This window comes from Perissodus microlepis, chromosome 11, assembly GCF_051167445.1.
Source record: "Perissodus microlepis isolate ML-2025 ecotype Zambia chromosome 11, ASM5116744v1, whole genome shotgun sequence".
NCBI classification, from domain to species: domain Eukaryota; kingdom Metazoa; phylum Chordata; class Actinopteri; order Cichliformes; family Cichlidae; genus Perissodus; species Perissodus microlepis.
The window spans coordinates 23,864,276-23,889,876 of record NC_140471.1 but is presented as its reverse complement, the minus strand read 5'-3'; the positions used below and the strand labels follow the sequence as shown (position 1 = coordinate 23,889,876).

General features: G+C 39.6%; 1 protein-coding gene across 4 annotated transcripts in view; it reads right to left on the bottom strand.

The window, feature by feature from the left end:
- Window positions 1-92: 92 nt before the first annotated feature.
- Window positions 93-25,601, bottom strand: part of lpcat3 (lysophosphatidylcholine acyltransferase 3) — a 36,510-nt gene continuing 11,001 nt past the window's right edge. For 2 of the 4 annotated variants that reach the window (XM_084943435.1, XM_084943436.1), the window contains 12 exons: window positions 14,214-14,321; window positions 11,964-12,073; window positions 11,407-11,500; window positions 11,202-11,239; window positions 8,746-8,924; window positions 8,507-8,615; window positions 8,317-8,403; window positions 7,925-8,088; window positions 4,010-4,157; window positions 3,570-3,725; window positions 1,547-1,690; window positions 93-1,460 (listed from right to left, as the gene is read on the bottom strand). In XM_084943435.1, coding sequence (XP_084799561.1) covers window positions 1,571-1,690; window positions 3,570-3,725; window positions 4,010-4,157; window positions 7,925-8,088; window positions 8,317-8,403; window positions 8,507-8,615; window positions 8,746-8,924; window positions 11,202-11,239; window positions 11,407-11,500; window positions 11,964-12,023 — 1,155 coding nt within the window. In that variant the 5' untranslated portion in view covers window positions 12,024-12,073; window positions 14,214-14,321 and the 3' untranslated portion in view covers window positions 93-1,460; window positions 1,547-1,570. Of the gene's footprint in view, window positions 1,461-1,546; window positions 1,691-3,569; window positions 3,726-4,009; window positions 4,158-7,924; window positions 8,089-8,316; window positions 8,404-8,506; window positions 8,616-8,745; window positions 8,925-11,201; window positions 11,240-11,406; window positions 11,501-11,963; window positions 12,074-14,213; window positions 14,322-17,393; window positions 17,522-25,601 lie in introns of those variants that run through there. The other 2 variants (XM_084943433.1, XM_084943434.1) reach the window with 2 other exon arrangements.

Here is a 25,601-nt window from a genome sequence, read left to right as displayed (position 1 = left end):
CCATGTCCACACTGCAAAATGACGTCATGTCACCCCCCCTTTTGCCCCTGTAAGGCACATGAAAGCACGAACATATGAACTACAGCCAGAGGTTGAAAGCAGCATTTTATTTAACATTACAAAAAAAACAAAAATCACCCTCCCCATCTCCTTTGCCACATACATTTTTTTTGTTCCTTTCTACATCTTTTAGGAGTAAGGCATGAAGAAGAAGTCTCTTGGAATAGCAGTTCACATCAATTAATAATCACTGTGTCATGTATAAATATTACCAAAAATCTGGGCTGTCGTTACAGCGAGGTTCGTCCTCTCCATGGGTGTGCGTGTGCACCGGCCTCAGAGGCAGAGGCCTTTCTCCAGCAATGCATGGATCAGACATAACAGCCCCCCCACCCCTCAGAATAAAGGAGGCTTAGTAGCCAGGACTGTCCCCTCCCCGCCCCCCAAACACCATTTTGTTTGCTTCCAGTTCAAAAAAAGAAAATTACACCCCCCCCCTCTTAAAAAAAAGCCTGTTTCTCCCCCTTTTCATATAAAATCAGAACACCAAAAGAAGCAAAACAATTAACTGTAGTGACTGTAGGGCTGTTCACTTTCACAACTGTGCATTTTCAGAGTCGAGGGGCTTGAATCGAGGCAGACAGAAAGACAGATTGGCGTAAACAGAACAGAGGGAGAAGAGGAGATGTGGCGAGAAGAAAACCATCATTGAGGAAAGGCTGGAGAACAATGCAAATCGTTTCATTAAATCTTATCCAAAGCTACAAAAAGGTTCATTTTCAGAAAACATGTTAACTTTATAAAATTCAATTTTTTACCCCCGCCCCCAATAACAAATCAAATTAAATCCAGAACAAATGTACTGTAAAAACATTCATTAATACAAGGCCATTTAGAGTTGGGTGTTAGTGTACAGTGTGTGATTTAGAGTGCTTGTATAACCACTGGCAGCCATTTAGGAAGAAGAAGCCCTGATGATGATTACCATCCATCTTCTTATACATGTCGTAGCACAACATCAGAAAGTGCCACATGTGTGCTCACACTTCCTGCTCAATGTGGACGTGAAATAAAGAACAACGCATTTAAACAAACAAACAAAAAAGAGCCAAAAACAGACTCTGAACCCATGACTTGTGAGCGTGTGCAGTTCTGTGTCGACAGCAAACGAGTCCCACGTGGTGAAATTTTAAAAAAGAAAAGACAAAAAACAGGAAATTGCTCCTGACTGGCTCACAATTAAACCCCTGTGGCACAATGGTAATTTCCTGTAAACATCTCTCCAAATGTTTATAAAAACACCCTCCCCGCCTGAAACACAAAAATATATAGAAATTTATTTATTTTTTTCTTTTCAAACATGGACATATATTACTAAAAGGCCTTAAAATATTTTCCGTTCTGCTCCTTGGAAGTCGCAGTTCCCTTAAGTGAGTATTCAGTCTCAACGATGGATGGACCTGAAGGAAACAGACATGTTAAAAACCAATCCACGCACAACTGAAATGTCTTTATTTGCTTAGCAAAGCTGTTCAAGTTTGCTTACCACGCCAAGTTCTAGTATCAAGTCTTATTCCTGCTTCTTCTCTCTCCCCTCGTTTTTAGGCACCAGCGCCTTACGGAGGTATGGCATTATTAAATATGCTACTAGGAAGAATAGGTGACCACAGAAATAAACAGAAGAATACACCTGAGGGGGGAAAGAGAAAGAAGACGGAACAGTCAAATCATAATCTGCACGTGCAACTCAGTTTCTCTCTGCTGAAACCTGCCTGGCTGCTTTCCAGCTCTCAGACCATCTGTGTAACCCACTTAGCCACTCTTTCCTAAATAAATGCTTTTTTTGTGCTTTGTTGCTGACTGTTCCTTATAAATCTCCTTTAAGGCAGTACAGAAAAGAAAGACGAAAATTCAATCCCATCAGTCTTTTCAGTGGCTTTTCTTTTCATCGACGCAGCGGGAGTTCTGACACGGAGGCCTCTTGGGAGGGGGGACAAAGAAACCAAAAAACACCAAAAAAAACACAACAAACACCCACACACACACACACACACGGTTGTCTGGCAAGAATAATAACTTTCGAAACTTTTTGCTGTAACACAATGTGACAACACACCGAAAAAGTGGCAATCGTTGTATCATGAATAGCTGCAGTTTTTTTAGCACCCGATAAGCCTTCAAGTTTAAACTTAAACGCCTCCGGTTCTCCTCTAGTCTGAGGAGCTTTGTATGTTGCACAACAAAAGATGTGAAATGGCACAAACAAAAATTGTGTTTGTGTTCCTCACAAATGACCTTCCCGGGGTCGAGTTCACAAAAGATCTTTCAGTGCAGTACTTAAGGTTTTGTTATTGGCTGCTGCTGAAACGCTGCAGAAAAATTAAACAGACACAGACGTGGTCAAGCTTTCCGCCATCGGGGCAGCACAGCGGTATGTCACAAACAGCAGCTTTGTAAATACAGCAACTAGTTAATATCATAAATCCAAAGATCACTGCACACTAAAAAATAGCAGCCTTTGTGGCTCAAAGTGTGTATTAAGCATTTAATATTAAAAAAAATAAAGATAATATTGCACATGTTTATACACGGCATGCTTTAAGGGACTGATGTGGTTGAACTTTAGTACTACACAGAACTTTGAATACGCTCATCTAAATGTTGTAGCTGTGTACCGTCACCAGGGGGCAGTGTCAAACACACATGGACTGTCTGTTGAGACTACTGTCCTCTGATCGGGAGCTAAGCTAAGGGACCCACAACAGCACAAACACAGTGAAGTGAAACAATGTTTCAGATAATGAACACCGCTCCCTGCAGCTGCTCATCCTGCTTTTCTGATCTTTGATCATTTTTGGCACTCCCTTTCCTTTGTGGAGAACTATGCTCTCTAAATCAGCATTCTACCATCGAGGGTTTTTTGTTTGTTATTTTTTGAGGACAGCATGTGAGCACATCTATATGTGATAGCTTGACTTTGCATAGCCAAATACAAACACCCGTAGCACAGCCACCACAGGTGGGATGCAGAATCACTGCAGGTGGACAAATATGAAAAATAATGAGTGGAACTAATTTGAATAAATGATTTTTTGTGCCTAAGGGAAAGGAAACAAAAGTTCACTCGTGTTATTATGATCATTATACTTATATGCTATTATTTTTTTATTGATAGGATTCATAAAACTGTGGTTCTGTCATAAATATCTGTGGGTGTGAATGGAGAATATTCTTATCTTAACTGAGGGCTTGATAAAAAGAGTTTGAGAATCACTGATCCATGGACACAAATGTGGCACCACAAATCCACTGAAGTAGGATTGAAAGACCGAAGGTAGGGTTGGGTTCACATCTATACCTTTACAGGGAATTTTCACCTATTCAGCACAATTAAATTCCAAATTGTATTTAAAAAGAGACTTTATTTGAAAAACAACATCTTATAGTTGAAACTTCCTGTTCAGCGTGCGGCTAAAATGCATGAAATGCTGCCCTAAGTGAATGGTCAGGGGTTCCTTTCAAAGAGAAGTGAAAGAAGGAACCAAGAGAACTGTGACTTCTGGATTTACCTTGAGCCATTTGTCATAACTGAAGATGGAGAATGCCACTAGAGGATACCCCATGAAGAGCCAGTGGATAAACTGCTGGACTACATAGATGAGTGGGTAGAGTGCACTGTTGGCCAGCTTTGTCAGCACAGGACTGTCCCTTACTAGTGCCTGGGCCTGTCGCACAAACACACACACAGGTCACATCAAGATAGAAGAATGAATCTATAACCTTAAGTCACAATTATTTTCATTAGTAATGTGCATTTAATCAATAGTAGCAGACTATTGTAGATTCAATAAGAGCATCACCACTCAGTTTATAACAGAGCTAATGCCACAGTTGCAATCAATATACATTAAATGCAACACTCTTCGTTTATACAGAGCACAATCACTACTTTCTGAGTAAAACATGCAGCTCGAGTTACCCAGTCCCAGCTCTGCACCCTGTAACTGACCTGTCGCTCCACGGTGATGATGAAGAATTCCATGGAGAAGCACAGGATGTACCCGGAGTGAAGGCCGTGCCAAATCGATAAAAAGAAGAGCGTGGCCACATGAGATAAAGTCTTATTGCCCAGGAACTTCAACCGCTTGAACACATGTCTTTGTAAAGAAGAAGGAAGAGGAAAAAAATAATAATAAAATGAGCTGGCTGTATCCACAACCACAAATTAAACAACAATTTGTGAATATTCATCCACTTTCCACAAATTGGACACACAGGTTTATGGTTTCTACCACATTACCAACTACTTCGCTCGCTTTAGTTAATTCATTTTGACTCATTTTATGACACAGCACTTTATTTTCAAAAGATGACTGATTGAGTTACATATCTGCTGCTCCAGTCATTCCCCGTTAGACAAAAGAGGAGTCTGAGGGTGTGCTGGTTAAAATAGATCTATACAGGTGGATAAAACCACCTGCTGATCTACTGGGATTTTGCCTCTATGATGGCAGTTCCCAAACTCTGGGCCACAGAGCGGTACCGGTTCTGCAGCAACTATGATGCTATCATGTCAAAATAGACCAAAAATCTCTGAGGAATGTTTCCAGCACACTCTTGAATCTATACCAAAGTCTAAAAGGGGAGCACACCATGGTAGTAGAGTAGAGGTGTACCTAATAATGACTGCTGGTTGAGCTCCCCCTTTTTTCTTTAAAATTCAAGTTCCTGTTTTAATAACAAAACATCATTTTTTAGTGGTGTTTTCTTTGATTGACCTCTTTAGGGGACAACCCATTTCTTATAATAGTGTCCGGGGTGTATCCCCACCTATCACAGCTGAGATGGGCTCCACCACCCAGCACCTGGAATAAGAAGTGTGAAAAGAAACTGATGGAGCTTAGTTTGATCCTTCTGAGATTTTTAGATTTAGTCAGTGTGACATTTTCAGGTTAAATAAAACCTTAAACTGTGCGCGTCTTTCATTTGGTCTCTTTATAAAGAAGTTAGAGTTATAGATTATCTCTTTAACCGGAAATCCAGGCTGCCAAACATGCTTAATGCATCAGCTGTCACGCTGGCGAGCACTCATTCACCTCAGTTGCATAGCAACTGAGTTATATTAAAACCCAACAACTTTATGTCCTGTACTAAAAGGACTAACTGTGACCCAGACTGTAACATTATAACAACTTAAAAATCAAACCTCAAACCAGAGTTTCTTCTTCTATACTACATACAGGTGAGAAGCTGCAGTGTTAGCTGAATGGAACAGGACCAGACCAGGGGGTACATGAGGTGGTGCTGTGTAAAAGCACCAGTACACTTCAAAGCGCCTCTCAGATAATTAACAGCATCCATCCTCCCCACTGTCAATCGCACAAACACGAACTGAGTGATCCTGAATACCAGGACACAATACTGTTTGGATCCAATAGTAACTGAATATTCAAAGCTTTGGCTAGCTGGAGGGACACAGGTGTCTGATTTTATACTAAGGACCCTATCTAATGTTAAAATAAGGGCCATGCTGTGATTTTGAATAGACTGACATTTCCAAAGGTCACTCAGAGAAAGCTAGAAGTGGTAAAAATGATGGTTGGGAGGTTGACCGTGATGTGCCACTCAGTGAAATAAGCAAGAACTTGCATGACAGCCAGTAATGTCTATAGACTGTAGATGCACAGAGAAACAAGAAATCAGAACATCAGTGATGCAGCAGCCCATCCAGTTCACAATCATTCACAGTTCAGTTTATTGTAAATGCAACCTTGACCACAATATGGGTGAAGACCTAGGGTTGGAAAATTAATTTCCCCAAGGGGCCACACGAGAAACTGGGACTGTTGTGGAGGGCCACACAAATAAGCTTATAGGAGAGTTTGGTTTATTGGTGAAGACCTCGACAACGGTCCCAGTTTCCAAAAGTTAATTGTTTAGATTAAGTGCTGTAGAGGAGCAGTAACTGTGGACAAACAACTGACTGACAGACTGACCGACCGACAACGGACATCTTGCCATGGCATAAGCTGGTCCTTCAGCCTGCTGAACTAAGAAGTATCTAAAAAGTCTTTGAAACTTTACTAAAGCTAACTAGGTTGGCAACAATGATGTTAGCTGAAGGAACGATGGTCACCACTGGGAGTGACAAAAATGATACCAAAGCTGAAAACTCAACACTTCCTTAATGAACAAAAATCCAAACACATGAAGGTTCGGTGACAACAAACAGTCAATTCTTTTGCTACTTCTTCCTTTGTGACACCCGTACAGAGGGTGAAACAGTCTTAAAAGAGTAATTACACAAGCACAAGTCCTGACACAAGCAGGTGTAGCTGTTAGCCATCTGCTAACAGCTAACAACAGGCTTTCCTGTGTGTTCTTAAAAACACACACAAACCCCCACAAAGAAAAAAAAAAAACCCAAGAAATGCAACACTTAACTGAAGCACAGACTTCTTGTAAAGTCACTGAAATTATAGCATTTTCCTAGCTTACTATAAGTCTGTGTCAGACACTCATAAAGTTTACTAGCTAAACCTGCTACTGTTGGCTAAGACAGGAATCCACCATGTGATCCAGATACAGTCACCTCTGGCAGCAGAACATTAAAGATACCAAAGGGCAAATTGTTATCTTTAAGACTTGAACTCGTGAACCACAAACCAAAAGGTGATGTCACAGTGGCCATGTACATCTCGCATATACGGTCTATGGGACAGATATACACTTGTAGCAATTGTAGGCTTTGAAAAAAAACAACGCAAAGACTAAACCCCAGATCTGTGTGGCGCAATGAAGACACCAATGATTGTAGTATAATGCACGGTGTGTTTTCAAATCATTTCAGGTCGGACTGGGTTCATTTCATCATGACCTTGCTGCATGTGTATATATTCAAACCACAGTAGTGGACTGAAACTCCAATTAGCATTTTGTTTTGAGGATTTTTCTGGAGGTTTTTTTTCTTTATTTGTTCTAAATTAAAATCTAAAGCCTGACATTTTCTGCTTAGCAGTGTGGCACTTCTGAATCTGAACACTTAACATATGTTCAGACGACCCTTCTGTATAAATATTCTATACGCGTAGAAGAACGCTGAACCTTTCGCCTTCGTTTCCCCAAGGTTGTGACTTCTTGCATCTTTCATGAATTTAATTGCACACGCCTCAAAAAGATCAGCATAACACAGCCTCACATTAACCAGTGCATCTGAAGCCTTTCATTATTAAAACTTCTCATGTGTGCGCCAGGAGTAACTCAGAATGCATTTTAGGCTAAAAATACGACTTCCTTTATAGGTTACACAATGAGCCCAGCAAATGTCAAGCCTGTGATACATCTACCAAATGCCTGAAAACGCTCCATCAACTAGTTCCAATATAATACCCCCTTAAGTCCTAATTGACTTTATAGGTTGCATTTCTACATCCCAGCCACTTTAATTTCCATTTGAGCCAGTTTCTACTGCCACTCTACATCTGAAGGAGTGTTGTGGAGTAGAAAGAGAAAGTAAGCGCGGGTTGGTTAATGTTGTTAAAACAGAGCATGAAATAAACTGTATGTTCAGTAAATTGCTTTGTGCACTGCGGCGGTTGTCGTAAAACTGCCACGCTTTCAAAGAATTTCACGCATGAATCTTCAGCACGAAAACTGTCAATAATTGTCTTTAATTGCAAAGTTTTAAAATCCTCCCAGCATGCCTTCACCCACCTGTGTGAGGATTCTTTTATTGTTAAACTGCAGAAAGGCAGAGGCTTTGGTAATTTATTTATTTATTTACTGACAGACTGGCAAGTATGCATATTGGATTGGGCTGTTATTCCTCCCTCTCCATGTCATCATCCAAGCAAATATTTAACTTTTATAGCATGGCTTTGCATACCAGCTAGAGAACGTCTCAGATTTCAGACTGCACACTGACCTGGCAGCCCAGGCGTTTGTGTTGATGTTGAAAGAAGAAATGGTTCCTCCAAAGAGTGGCGTGGTCTCAAAGAGCCACACCTTCATATTGGCGCACGCGTTCCACTGGTGCTTACCATCCACTACTCCATTGTATCCCAGTCCAGTTAATATGCATACACCTTCCTGTAACCATAAAGCGTGCACTTTACTGGCTCATGTAAGATCACACCATGAAGCACACAAACCTGATGAACTGGGACTTCACGCTAAATGAGGTGTGCCTTAAAGAAATGTATGAATGCATGCAAAACTGGCAATACTGCCGACACTTTGTGCAGTTTCACATTGAGGCTTTATTAGCTTTTAGTTGTTTGCAATGAGGTACTTGCTCAAGATCAAGAGTCTACTTACCGCTATAACCCAACAGCTGACATATTTATACAAAATGATTTTGCCCCACAGGAGAATGAACACACAGCGATACCAGAATGGCTGCGCCTGTGGAAAGCAAATTGTTTTGCAATTAAGACATTAAAAAACAAAAAAGAAATCTTTTCTTTGTTTATATCATGATTATTGGGAATGCTATTGCTGTTCTCACCTCATACTCATCTGTTAAATAGTAGCTGTCTGGATAATGAGGACTAAATATCGCATATATCACCAGGCAGAGGAAACCAAGAGCAAACCTCTTCATAGCTGGTACAACACTGAGAGAAATAAGGAGAGATAAAGAGACTTTAATAATGTTAACTGAAGGGCTTTGATACTGGGAAGTTGCTTTTCCCCCTTTAAAAGAGATCTAATAAAGGATTATTGTTCAGTTCATTTTTCTTTAACCTGTTGGGAACTTTTCCAGGGCAGTCCGTGAGCTCCCTCGCCACAAGTCTTTGGTAGCTGCGCAGTGTAAACTGGGGACCCACAAGGAAACCGCCATAGAAGTAGGAGAAGCCGCACACCTCGAGCAGCGAGGGCACGGACTGCAGAGCCGACGCCTTCTGCTCTGCGCTCAGCTTGGACTGGAATTTAAAGATGTGGCAAGTAAGCAAGAGGGAAAAACAAAATGGACATTAAAAGGCTCAGAATAAAGGCAGGTTAGCAGACATTAAATTGAATAAAAGACAAATAGGGCTTCACTAAATACTCATTAACTGACATTCAGCTGACGGCTGTAAACAGTGTACTTGTGTATGACCCTTAGCATTCAGCTGCAGTACTGAGTAATGACATCGATGAATGGCGTCTATGCAGATAAGAGATAAAAAACTGAGTTAAAAGCAAAAATCCTCAGATTAGAAAGAGAGAGCAGTGTGGGTAATTAACAGCCATCATAGATGTGCCAACAGCAAAAGAGAGAATTCAAACTAAGCGAAGGAATGAGGAAACAGTAACACCTATTGTTGTAACGTGATTATTAATGGACTGGTTAGGTGAAGTCAGGGAAATGGGGAGACGCATTAATGAGTCTGGAGTAACATGAAGAAAACCACTGTAGTGATAGCACTACAGTGCCTATCACAGTACAGAGCTAACAGAGAGCCTGAGCTAAGTGAGACATAAAGCAGAGAAGGCTGAGAAGAAGATCAGCGCAGATCCTCCCCACTATAAAGATTTCTTATTATGTCGCTTTGAGCTGCTGGTAGACCTGCTTTCAGTCCTTTAGTTTCACGTTGTTTTAGTAGTGTAACAGGAATATCTGCTTCCAACTGCCCAATGCTTTGCAGCGCCTGAGGCAGTCCTACTACTATATACCAACTTCTTACAATTGCAACAATTGTTTGTTTTGCAATTAGTCCTCATGTCGCTGAGGACACTGGGCACTTGGTACCCATTATGCCTCAAGTCCCACTGGATTAAGCCTAAAGCACATGAGCGCACTGTAGCGTAGTGTCATAAAAATGGCATGAAGAGGCATGCAGCTCCGCCTCTGATCATAAACTCTATATCCCTCGTGGAAACTGTAACACTGGCGTATTGTTTGCCGTCTACTTTGGTTACTTCCCTACACATCTGTATGAAACCTGTAGGCACCAAAAGGCATTTCTGATTACTTCATATTTTACTACAATTATTTAACTGATTGAAAAAAATAGTCATGTGAAAAAACTAAATACACCCTTACGGCTTGTAAGTGAATTAAGAGGGCAAGTAGCTGCCACATGGTGATAATCAAATGTACTTTATTTAACAGACCATCAGTAAGTGAGACTTTGGGTAGGCTGGTATTCTGGAGAATTCAGGTGTTTTAACACAATTCGATATTCTTCCCAGAGGTGGACAGCTCACTAAATTCACCCCAAAGTCAGACTGTGAGATGCTCAGGGAAACTTAAACGTAAAGATCGTATCACTACGTTATGAAGAGACTGAACAAGTACGGCTTATCTGGAAAGAGAAAGCCAGGAGAAAGCCTCCTCTCTAAAAAGAACATGATGGCACAGGTTAGGCTTGCAAAGTCAGAGCTGAACAAACCACAAGACCTTAGGAATAACGCACAGGTAAAACAAGCAGAGCATCAGCCTCATGCCAGCTACTAAACACAGTAATGGAGGTGTAACGATTTGGGCTTTTTTGCAGCCACGTGACGTGGGCACTTTTAAGTCCCTGAGTCGGCCATGAACTCGTCTGTGTTTTTCCGATTTTTTTTTTTTTTTTTTTTTTTTTAAAAGAGTCAAATGTGAGGCCATGTGTCTGACAGCTAAAGCTTGGCTGAAGCCCAAGGACGATGTTTCCAAGCAAAGCAAATCTACACTGAAAAAGAAAAAAATCAAGGTGTTGCAATGGCCCAAAGTCCAGATCTCAACCGCGTGCTAGGGTGGTGGTGGTGAAATGCTGTGGTGGGACTTTACAGAAGCATAAACAAATGCATGCAAACCTCAATGAACTATAATAATGTTGCGAAAAGAGAGCGCAGCAAAAAGCTCCTCCACAGCGATGTGAGAGACTGATAAAGTTACACAGAAACCAATCATTTCAAATTATTTTTGCCACAGGTGGTTCCACAAGCTGCTGAATCACGGGGTGTACTTTTTCCACAGGACTGCACAGCATACAATGAAAAGTCTTTTTCACATGACTCTAAATATTTTCTATAATTAACTTTTTACGCAAACAGCCCTGCTCGTGTAAACAAAACAAAACAAAAAAAAAAAACGAACTTAGAGACGTGACTCTGCTGATGCAGAGATTAAACCCTCCCCCACAAAAAACACAATACAGAAATGACTGTTACATGGTCTAACAAAGATAAATGTTAAGAAAGCCTCTAAGCTAAAGCAAGACAGAGCAATAACTCACTGGTTCCTTCCCGCCATCATAGTAATCAAACGCCAAACCTGCAATCAAAAAACACAAATTTGTCTATGAGACTATGGTAAAGGCACCATTACTGTCAGGAGCACTTGATTAAAAACAGCTTAAAGCATGTAAAGGCCCCGCGTGCAGCCTTTCAGGAGGTTGTAATGACATCAGCAGGAAAAAAGGAAAACGATTACTGACTCACCGATAAGTTTAAGTGTGAGGACACAGTGTGGCATAGTCCACTTGATGTCATACTCCTCTGTGGCTGTGTAATAATACCCCGCTAGTAGGTATAACTGTAGGAAGATGGCATTGGGGTATCAGATATAGGGTGAGCAGCTGTTTTATTTTTTAGATTTACAGAAAACCTGAGGAAAGAAAGGACTCACAGGAAGCTGCTTAAAGTTTGAAAATACAGAGTTGGCACATTTCTTTTTATGAACGTACTCGTAGTTTGTCAGACTATGGCCATCATAAAGCATGTAAAAAGTGCCACTTCCTTACAGGAAGCATGTGAATGTGTCGTAAGATTACAGACCTACTTCAATAAATGGAACAAACAGTAGTTAGACATCAACAAGACAAAGAGTAGACCAGAAAATGCAGATAAAGAAATCAGATTTTAAACTGGTGGAACAAACTGCATTAAAAACGTCCTGTGGATAAAGGAGGGGGCTGCTGCTACAAAGTAAGCCTGAATCACAATATAGTACATGTGAGAAAAACAGCAGTGCAGAGATAAACCCAATAAAACCTCACCATTTGAAAGGTAAAGCTGCACAGGATGGCTGTTACCGTCCTTCCCATGAGCCTCAGCATCAGAAATTGGACAAGGACGCATACTACGGAGTGATAGAGCTGAGAGCCTGGAAAAAGAAAAGGAGACGGACACGGTGAGTGGGGGGAAATGGAGAGTGTAGTCAAGTGTGACATGACAACAGTGTTCTTCCTCTACAGTTGAGAATTGGCAGAGACAGAGAGAGGACAACAAGACGATGACATGACAACATCTGACTTGAAACGAACTCGAGGAGAAAGGTAAAGCAACAGACCTGCTGTAAAATCCAAGTGCAGCAACAACAAAATAAAGAAAAGAGAAAGAAATCAATGTTGGCGGTTTGTTTACTACTCCAGCAGACCACTCTCCCAACAGCAAGCACAAGCCACTCAGTTTCTTGGTCTACCAGCAACAGACCTCAAACTGAGGGGCAGGCCCCACTGGTCGTACAAACAGCCTACTGTGGTGGACAGGAGGGGGTGCAGAAGACCTTGCTGCTGCCACAGGAAATTACAGCCTGGATTATTTCTTAGTATTAATTATTTATAAACACTGTGGTAGTTAAGGTATAAACTTGATGCTTTTTAAAGTGGATGTGCCAAAAAAACTGGTCTACAAAAGGTACACTGAGTGTTATGAGTTTGACATTTGTCCTGATGAGCTTTCTGTTTGCCTGAAATAACCTGTTGTTTATTAGTTATCAGACTGAATATGAGCTGGTTTTCTTTTAATAATAATGTAATGGCTGCAACTAATGATTATTTTCAGTTTTGTATTTTTTATTTTTGAAAAACACAAACAAGAAAATGTAACCCTTTTTAAAAGAAAGAAATGCAGAATAAAAAGTAGTATATTATGTGACAGCCTAAAAAAATTAACATTTTTTGTTTTATTCCAAAAATATTGAAATATTAAAAAATGTTAACTGAATTTACTATTTTATGAAGGCAAAGAAGAACATCAAATAACTGCGTTGAGAATTTCAAATGCCTGAAGTGGAAAATATTTGGCATTTTTACTTGTCCAATAATTGGTGGATCACTTTGGGCTCTGAGAAGCTTTTTATTGCTACTGATTGGAGCAAGAAAACGACTGCCAGGTATGTTTTAATAATAAGTGGCAGCTCGCTGCATCATATGCTACACACGGGTAACAAAGCTGGTTACATACAGGAAATCAATCTGCTGTCATAGCTGAAGGGGGGGACGTTTTACTTCCCTGTGACTTGACAAAACTCGATGACTAATCCATAAAAGTTTCAGTGTGGTTTTAAAAGAGGCATTAAAACCGCACTGCATTTAAAAGAAAATGAGGCAAAAGTGCTTTCTGTTCAAGTCCAGCTTCTCCTTTTTTTTTTTTTTTTTTTAAGTCAAAGTGTCTCCGTTCTTAGTCATAAATTTGGACAGCTGCAAATTTAAGGCGTCCACACCTCCGATTTTTTCCTCACAAAGTGTGAAAAAGGAAATGTGTTCAATTTCAGAGTAAACCTGACAGCTGCAAATTATGATTTGCACGTAATGGAGAGAATGATAATACCATCAAAATAATCATAAGTAAATGTAACAACTCAAATATCGGTAAAATGAATTAAAAAGCGTAGCATCACTGGAAACATTCAATTTCGAAATTAGAAACATTATTTAATGTTATAATATTCCTACTCAATTCACATTCAGATTACTCTGCAACTACTTCTGTAATTTGCTCATTGTTTTATGCCCCGCCAGTCCCGTCCCAGGCACAGTGCCAAACTTTTTCTAGTGTTAGATGATAGAAAACTGAATAATTTCGCCCTTTTTCTTGTTGGACAAATTTAAAAAAAGCAATGATTGACTTAACAGATAAAACAACTTGACTCTGAACATCCTGAAAACGTGTTGAGAGCCTTAACCTTAGAAATTCTGACTCAATTCATCCTCAGACTGTTATTTGTTACGATTACAAAAAAAAGAAACACAGAAAAGCTTAACCAAAATAAAGGAACAAGATCACTGTCAGCGATTTAACAGGAATGTTAACAATACAGAATTCAAAATCAGGTTAAAAACAAATCTCTAAAAAGAGCACAATAAACAGACTGTTAGATGTAAGAGACACAGATACCACGTTTTGGTTAATAACAGCAAATGTATAGATCCTTTTATGCATTTACGATAAACATACATGAGAGCAATTCACTTGAAACCATAAAAGATAAATCAGGTCTTTGGAGACATGCCACTTCATCTCACCAAAGTTGAATGCTGCTAGAGCCAATCCAGAGAACGTGTGGAATAAATGGATAACTGTGGGAGTCTGGTTGAACAAGAACGACCGGTACACCACAGCAAAGGGATACCCTGCAGAACACACAAGGAGAAACAGGAAAATATGTTAATGGGAACTCGAGTGTGGTTCTTCATATCAGCCGAGTGGGCTACTTTTACTCTCTCCTGGCGCTAGCACCGACCTTCTAGGTTAAACATATGACGTGAGGTAGCGCATAACTAACACTGGTGGGTTTGTGTGCCACGTTGTGAGAAGTCAGGCATCTCAAGGAGAAAGATTACCTCCACGGCGAAAGACCAATTCTTTTATATAGCGTGAACCATTTTGAGGTGAAGTAACAAAAACTTAAAGATATTTATATGATATAAATCTAAAATGTAAAAGGCTACAAACTGAAAAATTTCTGCATGTTAACTTTTTCTCTGCATTTGAAGGATAATGAATAACAGCAAACCACCATCTGCGTCAGCTGTAATCTGTGAGACGCAAAGATCAAGTCCATCCATCCACTTTCATAGCAAAAAAAATAAAATCAAATAAAACCCACAAAAACAAATAAACTCAAAGTTCTTATTCAGACCGAGTCAGGACATCCACATATTCATTTCACTAATTACTAGTCTAATTCTGGGTCGTGGAACCTATCCCACCTGTCACAGGGAATTTCCCGGACAGGTCACCAGACAACCTGACGGCTCTTCTTGCTTCTTATTTGTACTCGATACACAGTTTTTGTTAAGGTGGTAGAAGAGGTTTGTTGTGTCAGTGTCTGTGGTGGGGACCAATTTTCTGCAGAAGTTGCAGCAACTCAAGTACGGTTTTCTGCTCTGTGTCTGACTTTTCATAATCGCACCATGTCTAAGCTACAGAGGTAGCCCCTCGTTTAGGAACGAGGTCATCTCAAGCAATTAAAAAAATATTCCAGTAAACAGTGTGGTCCTGGTCTGAAGAGTGAAGCCAAGGCAAAAGTGCCTTAAATTGGCTACCAAGGGGCGACTGCTGGCTGCAAGAAGCGGTCTGACTGTAGAACTCTGGGGTAAAATTAACCTCAGATTCTTTTTAAAACAACATCATTTGTATCCATCTATTTGCTCAGGCTAATTTAGGGCTGTGGGAGCTGGAACCTATCCCAGGTGTTAAAGGCCAAAAAGGTGAGATGCACATGAAACCAATCACTTGCCCATCACAAAGCTAACAAAGAGACAGACAACCACACATTCTCAGAAACACACGTATGGTCAACATGATCAATTTAGAATCACCTATGAGAAACCGGAGTACCCCGAGGAAAAAGCACACGTGTACAAGGAGAACATGCAAACCTTTTTCTTGTTCTTCCCTACAACACGGCATTCACTTTGTGTTTATGGTGCTTATTAAAGGCAAAAACAGGGTATGTTTTAGGACCCGGCTAGCTCAGCTCAAAGCTTCAGGAATTTAACGTAGCAGTGACAATGTTGCTCTTTCATATCTAGCCTACATTCTGGTTATACTTTTATTAAGCCGAACACGCAACATCTTGCTGCCATACACATTTACTACCATCTGTTAACAGCAGCATTTTAATACTAAGCTGTACTTTATACACCTCTGTGAGAGAAACATTGGCTTCCAGTGTCTGGTGGCTTAAGAGTTTAAAAATTAAACTGCACACCACTGATCTGTTTAATCCAAAGACTCCAGGAGGACCAAAAAGAACTTTGGGCCAAGTGCCACAGATGGGGTAAGGAAGTCAGAAAGCACTGAAAGACAGATTAACACATTGTTTTTTCCAGGAGTATTTGTAGAAAAGTATGTAATAGCGCCAGCTTTATCCTTTTAAACTTTTGCAATCTGAAGAATCGGGCGAAAAGCCGCTGAATCCCTTGAATGCAAAATCCTACATGCTTCAAGTAGAAACCAAAAGCCCCATTAAGGAAAAGTTTTAAATTTTGTGATGTCCTACACAGCAGTTTATTATAAGTTACTTGACCTACACACAAAAGGATGCACAAGAATGGAACAGATGAGGCAACTTTGTTTTCGTTGTAGTGTGCAGCTGTTACTACTGAACTACACTACTATGCAACGCACATGAAGCAACTTCAGGACCGGGGATCGTGCAACAGGTTAGGTGACAAGTTTCCAAACAAAGACTCGTCTGAATAGCCTCTTTCTTTCAGTCTATAGCAGGGCTGGAGTGTCCATGTGTTGAAGCAAAGTTCAGCAAGGACAGTGTGGAGCACCCTCCCCCACACCATTCACACACCCACATAGGGCATATTTTGGTGAGGACCCACACTGACATACTGCAGTCCTTAATGGCACGTTCCCCTGCACAGCTTCAGCAACATAGTCTTAAGTTTGAACCCAAAACAGGCAAAAGGTTGCAAAAAAGAAGACCAGCTAAAATGTCCTTACAATTCCAAGGTTTGCAACTGGTCCTCACAAGGACAACTACACGTGAACGCGCACACACACACACCTCTGACAGCTCTAAAGTAGTGCTATGTGTTAATCCCAAAGCACTAAACCAACAAATGTAAAGTTAGACTTGTCAAATGAAATTCAGCTCTTGTTCCAGTGTTCAACCCCCTCCTCAGAGTGTGTCCCCTCTGCACAGCTTTGTGTGGAAAAAGGGGAGTAAGGGGGTATATTTTGGCAGCCTGTGCTTCTCTCTCTCAACAACACTGCAGCTATTATTGTCGACCCCGGTGCCCCCAAAACCCCAACCCCATACAACAACGAGCAGGCCACACATAGCTCCAAAAAAAGTGCAGAAGGATGCATTTTGCTACACAATCCTAGCTTCCCGTTAGGCAGTCCCAACAGGTAGAAAATGAATGTAGTTCAGCTGAAAGCCACATGTTAGCCGTTTGTGGTGAAGCTGTACAGGAAACTATTCTGAGGGTGTGTGCTTCCTGGAAATAAAGCTGCTGTTTGAGGGGCAACCTGAGATTTAAATATAAAGCTAATGTTTTCGCTACCAACACCAGCAGCCCGACAGATAACTGGATAGTGTCACAGCTGAGTGAGCGTTATGTTAGCTGAAACTATTTAACAGTTACACCACCATAGGAGCCGCTCACACTTAACGTACAGGTTGGTGTGATGACCTCTGACCGCGACAACAACCTGTAAGTGAATCGTGGGTAGAAACTCACCGATTAAAATAGATAAAATGAGTCGAATCGCTGGTTCCGGGGAACCTAAAGACTCCGACAGTTGCTCCAGCAAGGGGGCCGCCATCTTTCTTGTGGGCGGAAACGTCTTTTCGCCACAGTTCGGAGAGCTGTGCGGACGCAAACCTCAACTTTTTAAAGGATCCCTCAACGCCTCCTCTCTTTACCTCCCCTTTATGATGTCAACTTTTTTTTTTCGTTTGCTTTCTGAGTTTGTTAAATGAAGATATCAAAAAAGGTGGGCATTTGCGAAAAATAAGAAAATAAAGCTAAAATATCAGACGAAAAATATAGTAAAGTAAGATAAATATACATTTAAATAAAACGTTAAGTGATTATATAATAAAACCAAATATTATTAGCAAAGCAAAACCATTACGGCTCACAATCCTCTCCACTCGCGATTTTTTAAAACTGAATTTAACACAAAACTTAATTATCCTTCTTTTACTTAAGGAATAATCAGCAGAGTTTTTTTTTTTTAAATGCCATAAACGTTATTTAATTATGTTTTTGTGTATGTTTTTAAGATTTCCATATGTTATTAGCTTTATTGTTGCAAGGATTCGTTTTAGTTTAATGTATATAGTGTGGATGTATAAACAAAATATAAACAAAAAGAACAACTGCACAAACATTTATGATAATGTTATATTTTTATTATTAAAACAGAATTTATTTAACTTCTTTCTTTTTTTCAACGTGTCACGTTTGGTGACAACTTGGTAGGTCAGTATCAGCCCCATTTTTTTAATCTCTGTGGGTAAAAGCCATGACTGTAGAAAACAGATGATACACGGTGGTGTAAGTGTGCCCCCATGTGGCGAAATAAAGAAACAACATTTAGAGATGCTCCCTGAACAAGAACATCAAAAAGTCATTTTAACTAGCCTTATAATTTATATTGGAGTTTACTTAGTTAAACATTAAAAATGCCCCTTTTTGTTTATTTCAATAGTCTCAAGTGCAGACAAGTGTTACGGAAATCTGAAATAAATCAATCTACACAAACAAGCTGTCTTTCTGAGATTTTAAGTCATACAACTATACAGAGTGCAGGAGATGTCCACGTGGCATTTGACAAAAAGTAATAGCAAGCATGGAATAATTTATAGGAATAAGTTATCTCCCCACCACGGTCACAGAATACAATCAGGACATAACGTGCAAAAGATAACTTGTACAGATGAGTGTATCTTGTAATAGAGAATTATATTAAGAGAAAAACATGATACCATGGAGCCTTTCATTCAGCTATATCAACACAGAGATGAATGTCAGGAGTGATTTGTAACAGCAGCAAGATTGAAAGGGAAAGTTTACATGATGGTGGTGAGACCTGCTATGATGTGTGGTTTTTGTATGGTACCACTAACAAAAAAATACAGGAGGCAGAAGTGGATGTGACCAACTGACAGAACAATATAATGTTGTATTGTATTTTCTTTAGTTTACTTTACTCCTTTATTTTAAACTACTTTGACTATTTACTGAGCTCATTCTTTAAATTCTTATTTTGTGTTTTTTTTTTTCTTTTTGGGGGGAAAACTGCATTTTCAACAAACAACAACGTGACCAAAAGAAATTCCCATTTGGTAATTAAATATTGTGGGTATATGTAATTTAAAAAACAACAACATTAAAAGGTACTCCATAAATAACATTAGAAGTCCTTGAAAAATAAACTATGTCAGTATAATACAAATGATTTTAAAGAGGACTCGAGAAACCTTCTGGAAAAATATCCAAGAGTAAAGATTCCTGACATGAACCTGGCATGAACCCGGACCCCATCGGTACTAGCACACTAGGCACAGGCACTGTTGTCATGGTGTCGTCCTGTAACTTTCAAAACCGATGTCAGAATAATAAACATACATGTAAAATATACAGCAGTATAATATGTTTTCATATACATCCAGAGATATTCACACAAATCTCTTAAAGCCATCCGTTGGGGCTGTAATCAGTAGATTAAAGCTCCTAAGACAACCAGAACCTCATTTGTCTGTACGCATGTGTAAGGACAAGAAAGACATTGTGGACAAAACAGGACACCCCCCATAATCTTTAGTTACAATATTATAGTTAGTTAAATGGTCTGATTGTTCAAAGATGTATTTTCTTTGATTGTGGTAAAATAATGTGAGCCCCAGTCTCCAAAAATGACATAGTGCAGGAAGCGTAGTTATTCCTCCGTTACACCACAAGAGGGAGTATCCCCTAAAATGAGCAGCTCAAGCGGGAGTAAATAAGCCCAGCCACTACCCATAGGGCAGTGCGCCTATAAGAGTTGTGTGAGACTGCAAAAGTGTGTAACGTTGTGCTATGTCAATGTATATATTTGCAGATGCAGTAAAGGCGAACTCACAAAGCCACACTGGTTTCGATTCATTTTAATCCAAGTGTGCAACACATGCCTAGAGGCAACAAATTCAGGTAGAAAAACATGAATAAACAACTGATTTCTGCACTCAAATCTGTGCAGAATCCCCTGATTTACGCTGAGCAGAATTATTTTAATTATTATTAATTAAAAATAATTCTCCACCAACATAATTAGTTAATTAATTATGTTGCTTGCGTGTTCCTCCCACGCAAGAATGGGAGGAACACAGAAACTCGTCAGGGACCTGGGAGCAACAGAGAGAGGATGGATGCTTTTCACTGGTATTTTATGGTGGCTCAAAATCTCACTGTATTTGTGTGTGTGTGTGTGTGTGTGTGTGTGTGATTCCATAAATTTTGAGTCCCAAACCATGACACAGCCCCCACTGTGTTCTACCGATGGCTTACTGTTGCACCTCTATCCTTACATGCTCCATAAATATTGACAATAATTTGAACAAAATTATCATGAAAAACATAAACAAAGTAAATATGCTAACAAGTCGCATGTTAAAAGTTAAGGCCAACATGTGACCCACCTGCCAAACTTTAATACAAAAGCAGTAAATTTAGTTGAGCTTAATGAGTAATATCACAAGCTAACCACCTCCTATTACCAGTTTTAAGTCTCTTTTTATATAACTTATTACGTTTTCTTAGATATGTAGCTGTACATAATTGTGAGTAATTTCAAACTGAATTTCTGTTATTACTGGCGCCCACCTGCAGTCCCACTATGGACCACGAGGGGGCTTCAGCCAACACTGGACTAGAGTGCTGTTAACACCAGTGGATGAGAGGACAAATTGGACCATTTGCTCAGATTTTATGCACTGCCACGTCATATATTTTCCATTTATTGCATTATTGCTCAAGCAAGTTTCAACATTAACAAAATATATACGCATCAATAAATCAATCATTACAGCCAAATAAGTGAGTAAGACTGAACCTTCTGTTCCAGGCCAGTTTGAAATCCATGTTTTATTTATATAAGCCTGGAAAAAATGAAGGCTGGATTTTCTGTTTCCGAGCCAGACAGACTGTGTTTCGTGTGGACGAGCCTGCTATGAAGTCAGAGACTGTGTTTCATGTTGCCAAGTTGGCCCAAATGAATTTGAATTTTGTGTTTTCCAACTTGCCGATTCAGACACTGATCCTTGTTTTTAACTTATGAAATCAGAGTTGTTTTGTTGCTCCTTTAACATAAAGTGAGGCTTATTTAGTGCCTCACTCTGAACCTGCTCATAGTGTACCACAGTCTCAACTTCTTCACAATGTGAATCTGAATCTGCTCCTTATGTGCCTCAAAGTGAAACTCCTCATTATGTGCCTCAAAGTGAAATGGCTCACTGTGTCCCTCAGAGTGAAACTCCTTCCAAAATAGCTGTGCTACAGACTCTTCAAAGACCGCTCGAAGCAACAGTCTGGAGGCTGTTCCTTTGCAGTTGACCAGTTTGATCTTCTAGCTCCCTCCATGGCCCGAGATGGCTAGGCACGCTGCAGCCGTCCCAGTACTTAGGGTGAAGGTGGCCAGGGCCCAGCTTATCCATAGTTTTCACGTGACATCTAAGCTACTGGGACACGCCTTCTCGGAGGTCAAAAACAGTACTGCAGTCCTTTGCCATCCAGCCATCATTTCAACATCTTCGAGTTATACTTAACCAAAATGCCAGATAGTTGCCGTTCTATTGGATGCACGAATCTACGTTTATTTACAACTGCCAGAAAATGTGTAGAGTATGGCACCAACATGTGAGCACACCTCTCCTAACCCTGCCTTACAAACCAGTTGTTACCAATCCCTGCTTCTCCATAGCAATCCATGCTGTCAGTGGCGGCTCATTTAAACTGTAGGAATGATTTACTCTGTCAGCTACTACTATGACACAACAATAATGTGACAAATTAATAGTACAGGAACTTTTCTGGGCCTACGCTGTAAACTTACAGGTTGAGAAAACAGAAGATTTATACTTGGTAGTTTGTTTACGCTTGCTATGTTGCACTTATCTTTGCTTTAATGACGAACCTCCCACACGGTGGTATTATTGTCCATACTGTCCATACTTTTAAAGGTCTCATCCTGGCAGCAGTATACGTTGAGGGATTCTCTAGAGGATAAATGTAGATATGCCACTGAACAGGAGCTCTGGGAAAGACGTAATCACTTTCAGGGATTTAAATAAAGCTGCCGGGACAGAAGATGGATCACAAGACCCCAAAATTCATACTTTCTCTTTATATCTTCATTTTTCCACCATGGATGATCTTGGCTCAAGACAGGTGAAACAAACAACACTCGTCCTGCAGTACTACCGAGTGTCCACTGTTGGCCTTTATGTCTCAGTCCCTAGAAGTGTATTTTTTCCTACTTAGCCTTTTTTTAGTGAATTACTTGAAATTGTTAAACAGACATTTAAGGCTATTTTCGTTGCACTTCTGCATCTCGAGTTCTGCATTTGGGTCAGCAACCTGACCGTCACACAGCACTACATGATACTAACTGGAAATCATTGCAAAATAATGTCACATGAACACATGGAACAAAAAATCATTTCCACCATGCAATTACCGAAACATCTTTTGTCTTTTATATAAGAGATATATTTTTTTATGACCTGCCAAGGGACTACAGATGCAAATTAGCTTAAGCCAACTCTGGTACAATGCATTGAATGGCTAAATTTATGTTAATATCGTACACGGTCCCTTTTCACATAAAATATAACATCCATCCATCCATCCCTTCGCTTCCGCTTATCCTTATCCTAGAGTAGTAGGTAATATTCATGTATAATTTTGTTAATTATAGGCAAGAGTAAAAAAGAGTTCCATATTATAGCATCAGGAGTTTGTTCGTTACTTTTATATTTAACTGGCTTCATTGCTGGCGTGTGTGTTTTCATATTGTCATCAAACAGAAAGAAGTTGAATACAAATGGTTTCAGTAAGCAAAGGGAATACCAGCAATCTGTTTCAACACTTTGAGTATAATAATCACCGAATATGAAGGATGGCTAGTATCAGCAGATTTCTTCCCACAAGCTGCAGATGTTTGATTTGAATTTTACACCGGATGCTTTTCATAACCTAACCCTAAAGAACGATGTTGGGTTTTTTTGTTCATTTGAGAATAAAGTCTAAATTAATTTTTGGATGTTGAGTCCAAATAACATCAACCAGGATCCAATATGTTGAGAAAAATTGGAAATGTTAAGATTAAAGTTGTTGTTTCAAGTCAGATTACTGCCAATTAGTACACAGCTGCCCCACCCTCCACAAAATATTTGTGTAGATGAGTCAGTGTCATGGGACTTCAGAATTGGTTTTGGTGGCGAGGGATTTTCTTTTTCTCTTCCTGCACATAAACATAGTTTTATATGTATATATGTATGAGAACTTCTGTCTGTTCAGGAGGTCAAAAAAAACCCCAACAAACTGGGAAGAAAAGTCCACAGTTGTGCAAAGTTGGCAATGAACAGATGCAATGTCGATTATTACACATGTGCACATTACAGTGGAGGTATGCTGTATCAGAAAAATCAGGTTGCAACTGATGATATTTCACAAGAATACATAAGAATGAATACTAAGATACTAAGATTTTCAAGTGATTGTCAAATTTCGAAAAAATAAAATGTGTTTTCGTTAATGATTTTAAAAGACAAACTCTTCAATGAACTTTGATGGGTGAAAACCAAAAAAATGTATGATTAAAATTTTAAAAAGTTAAAATCCTCAATCCAAAGCTCTACGTGTACGTACATGCAGATGTCTGGTGGGACAGAGGGATAGGGTGAGATAGAGTTGGATGATTTGTTGTGTCGACATCTAAAGGAAGCAGCTGAAACAAGATGAAGAAAACAATGAAAAATCATTTTTAGCTCACGTTCATGCACGTGCAGCAGGTAAGGCTTCACAATACAGACTTTAAGCATAGACAATGATGCAAAACACACAAAGCAACTCAGTGATTTCTGAAGGGTAGAGAATTATTCTGCAGCAATCAAATGAATCACCTGAACTTAACTCAGCAGAGAATGCTGAAGACAAAACTGGATCCACAAAAAACAGCCTAGCAGAGCATCTTAAAGGAGGTAACCCAACTTTGCTTTTTACTGATGATAGCGATAATTTGTCCGATTACATGTGAGCCTTTTAAAATTTTTGTTAAATGCATTGAATTAAAGCTGAACCACTTTCAGCACATAAACATGGTGGGTGATAAATATGAGGACTTTGAAATGATTGTGTCTGCTCAGAAGAAAGAAAAAATTAAGAACACACACAAACTTGGACAATTTACCATAATTGTGCAAGGTGACAGATGCAATATCACTGGTTGCACATTTCTGCAAAAAGGAGGTGTGTTGTTTCAGAAGAACTGGTTGCAACTGATGATATTTCACAAGAAAACACAAGAATGCATACTGAGAGACGCCCTTGAACTAATGAAGTTGATCTTCTCAACATTTCCGATTTTCCCCCCAAAAAATCTGACTTTGAGGTCAAGGTCACTGGCATCAGATTTGTTTGAGGTTTTTAGTGATTGTACCTATGGTATGAATTTGAAGTTCCACATCTCTCAAGTTATCATGTTCAAGAGATTTTCAGAAAACCTAATGTCTTACCTTGATCTTGAGGTTTTGGTGACTGAGATTCAAATTCTTCCAGTACTTTTAGTAAATGCACTTATGATATGAATTAGAAAATCCTAGCTGAAATCTTTCTCAATTTACTGTATTCACAAGATTTTCAGAAAATTTGACCAGGATTCAAACTCATCCGAGATTTGGTGTCAGTTTGAAAATCATATGTCACCTCATTCTCAAGTTATTGAAGTCACAAACTTTGGTGTCCATGCTGTCTGCCCGCCCACCTGCCTGGCAGGGTAACAACAATGCCTCGTTAGCCTTTAACGGCTGAGTGATAAAAATTGTTTTTTATTTCTCATTTTGACTATAAAGTTGAAATAACTACTGCCAATTAGTGCACGACCTGCTGCACCCTCTACAAAATACCTTGTGTAGATGAGTCTGAGACATTTTGCTTCAGAATCGTTTTTAGTACCAGGGGATTCATTTTTCTCTTTCTGTACATAAACTGGTGTGTGAGAAATATGAGGCCTATTAAGGTCTATTAAGAAAGAAAGAAAAAACACACTCAATCCCAGAAGAGTTGGCTACAATGGTGCAACGTGAAATTGCCGGCAGTGAATGGATGCAATGTTGATGGTTACATAACTGTGTAGTAAAAATGGAGGTGTGTTGTATAAAAAAATGAGGTTGCAGCTAATGGTATTTTACAAGAGTATACAGAGAAACACATACCGAGAAACCCCCGAGGACTGAGACAGTTCATCTTTTTCTCAGCACTTTATTCTCAAAATGAATAAAACACTTCAATGTTTCTTTCTTAACGTGGTCCTAATACTCTAAAACCAGGGTAAGAAGGGCAAGAAAAACCCCCCCATTAATAACGATCAAGTTAAAATGTTCAACTAATCATCAAAGTGATCTGAGGTCATGTCGCCCAGCTCTACCAAATGCACAGATTGACTCATTTCATGACAAACCACTGATATAATCTATGTAACTTTTAAAGAAAAGTCAGAGCATTATGTCATGTAGATGTGTTTGTATGGTTTTCAGTGGCACTGAAACATATTAATAAGACAAAAGCAGCTGGATGACAATCTTATTGGACACTGGACGCTGAGCTGCTGTGCAGGAGAAAAAGAATAAGACCACAGAGAAGATCCATGGAAGTAGTGAAGGAGGGTTGGTCAGGCAGAAGAGG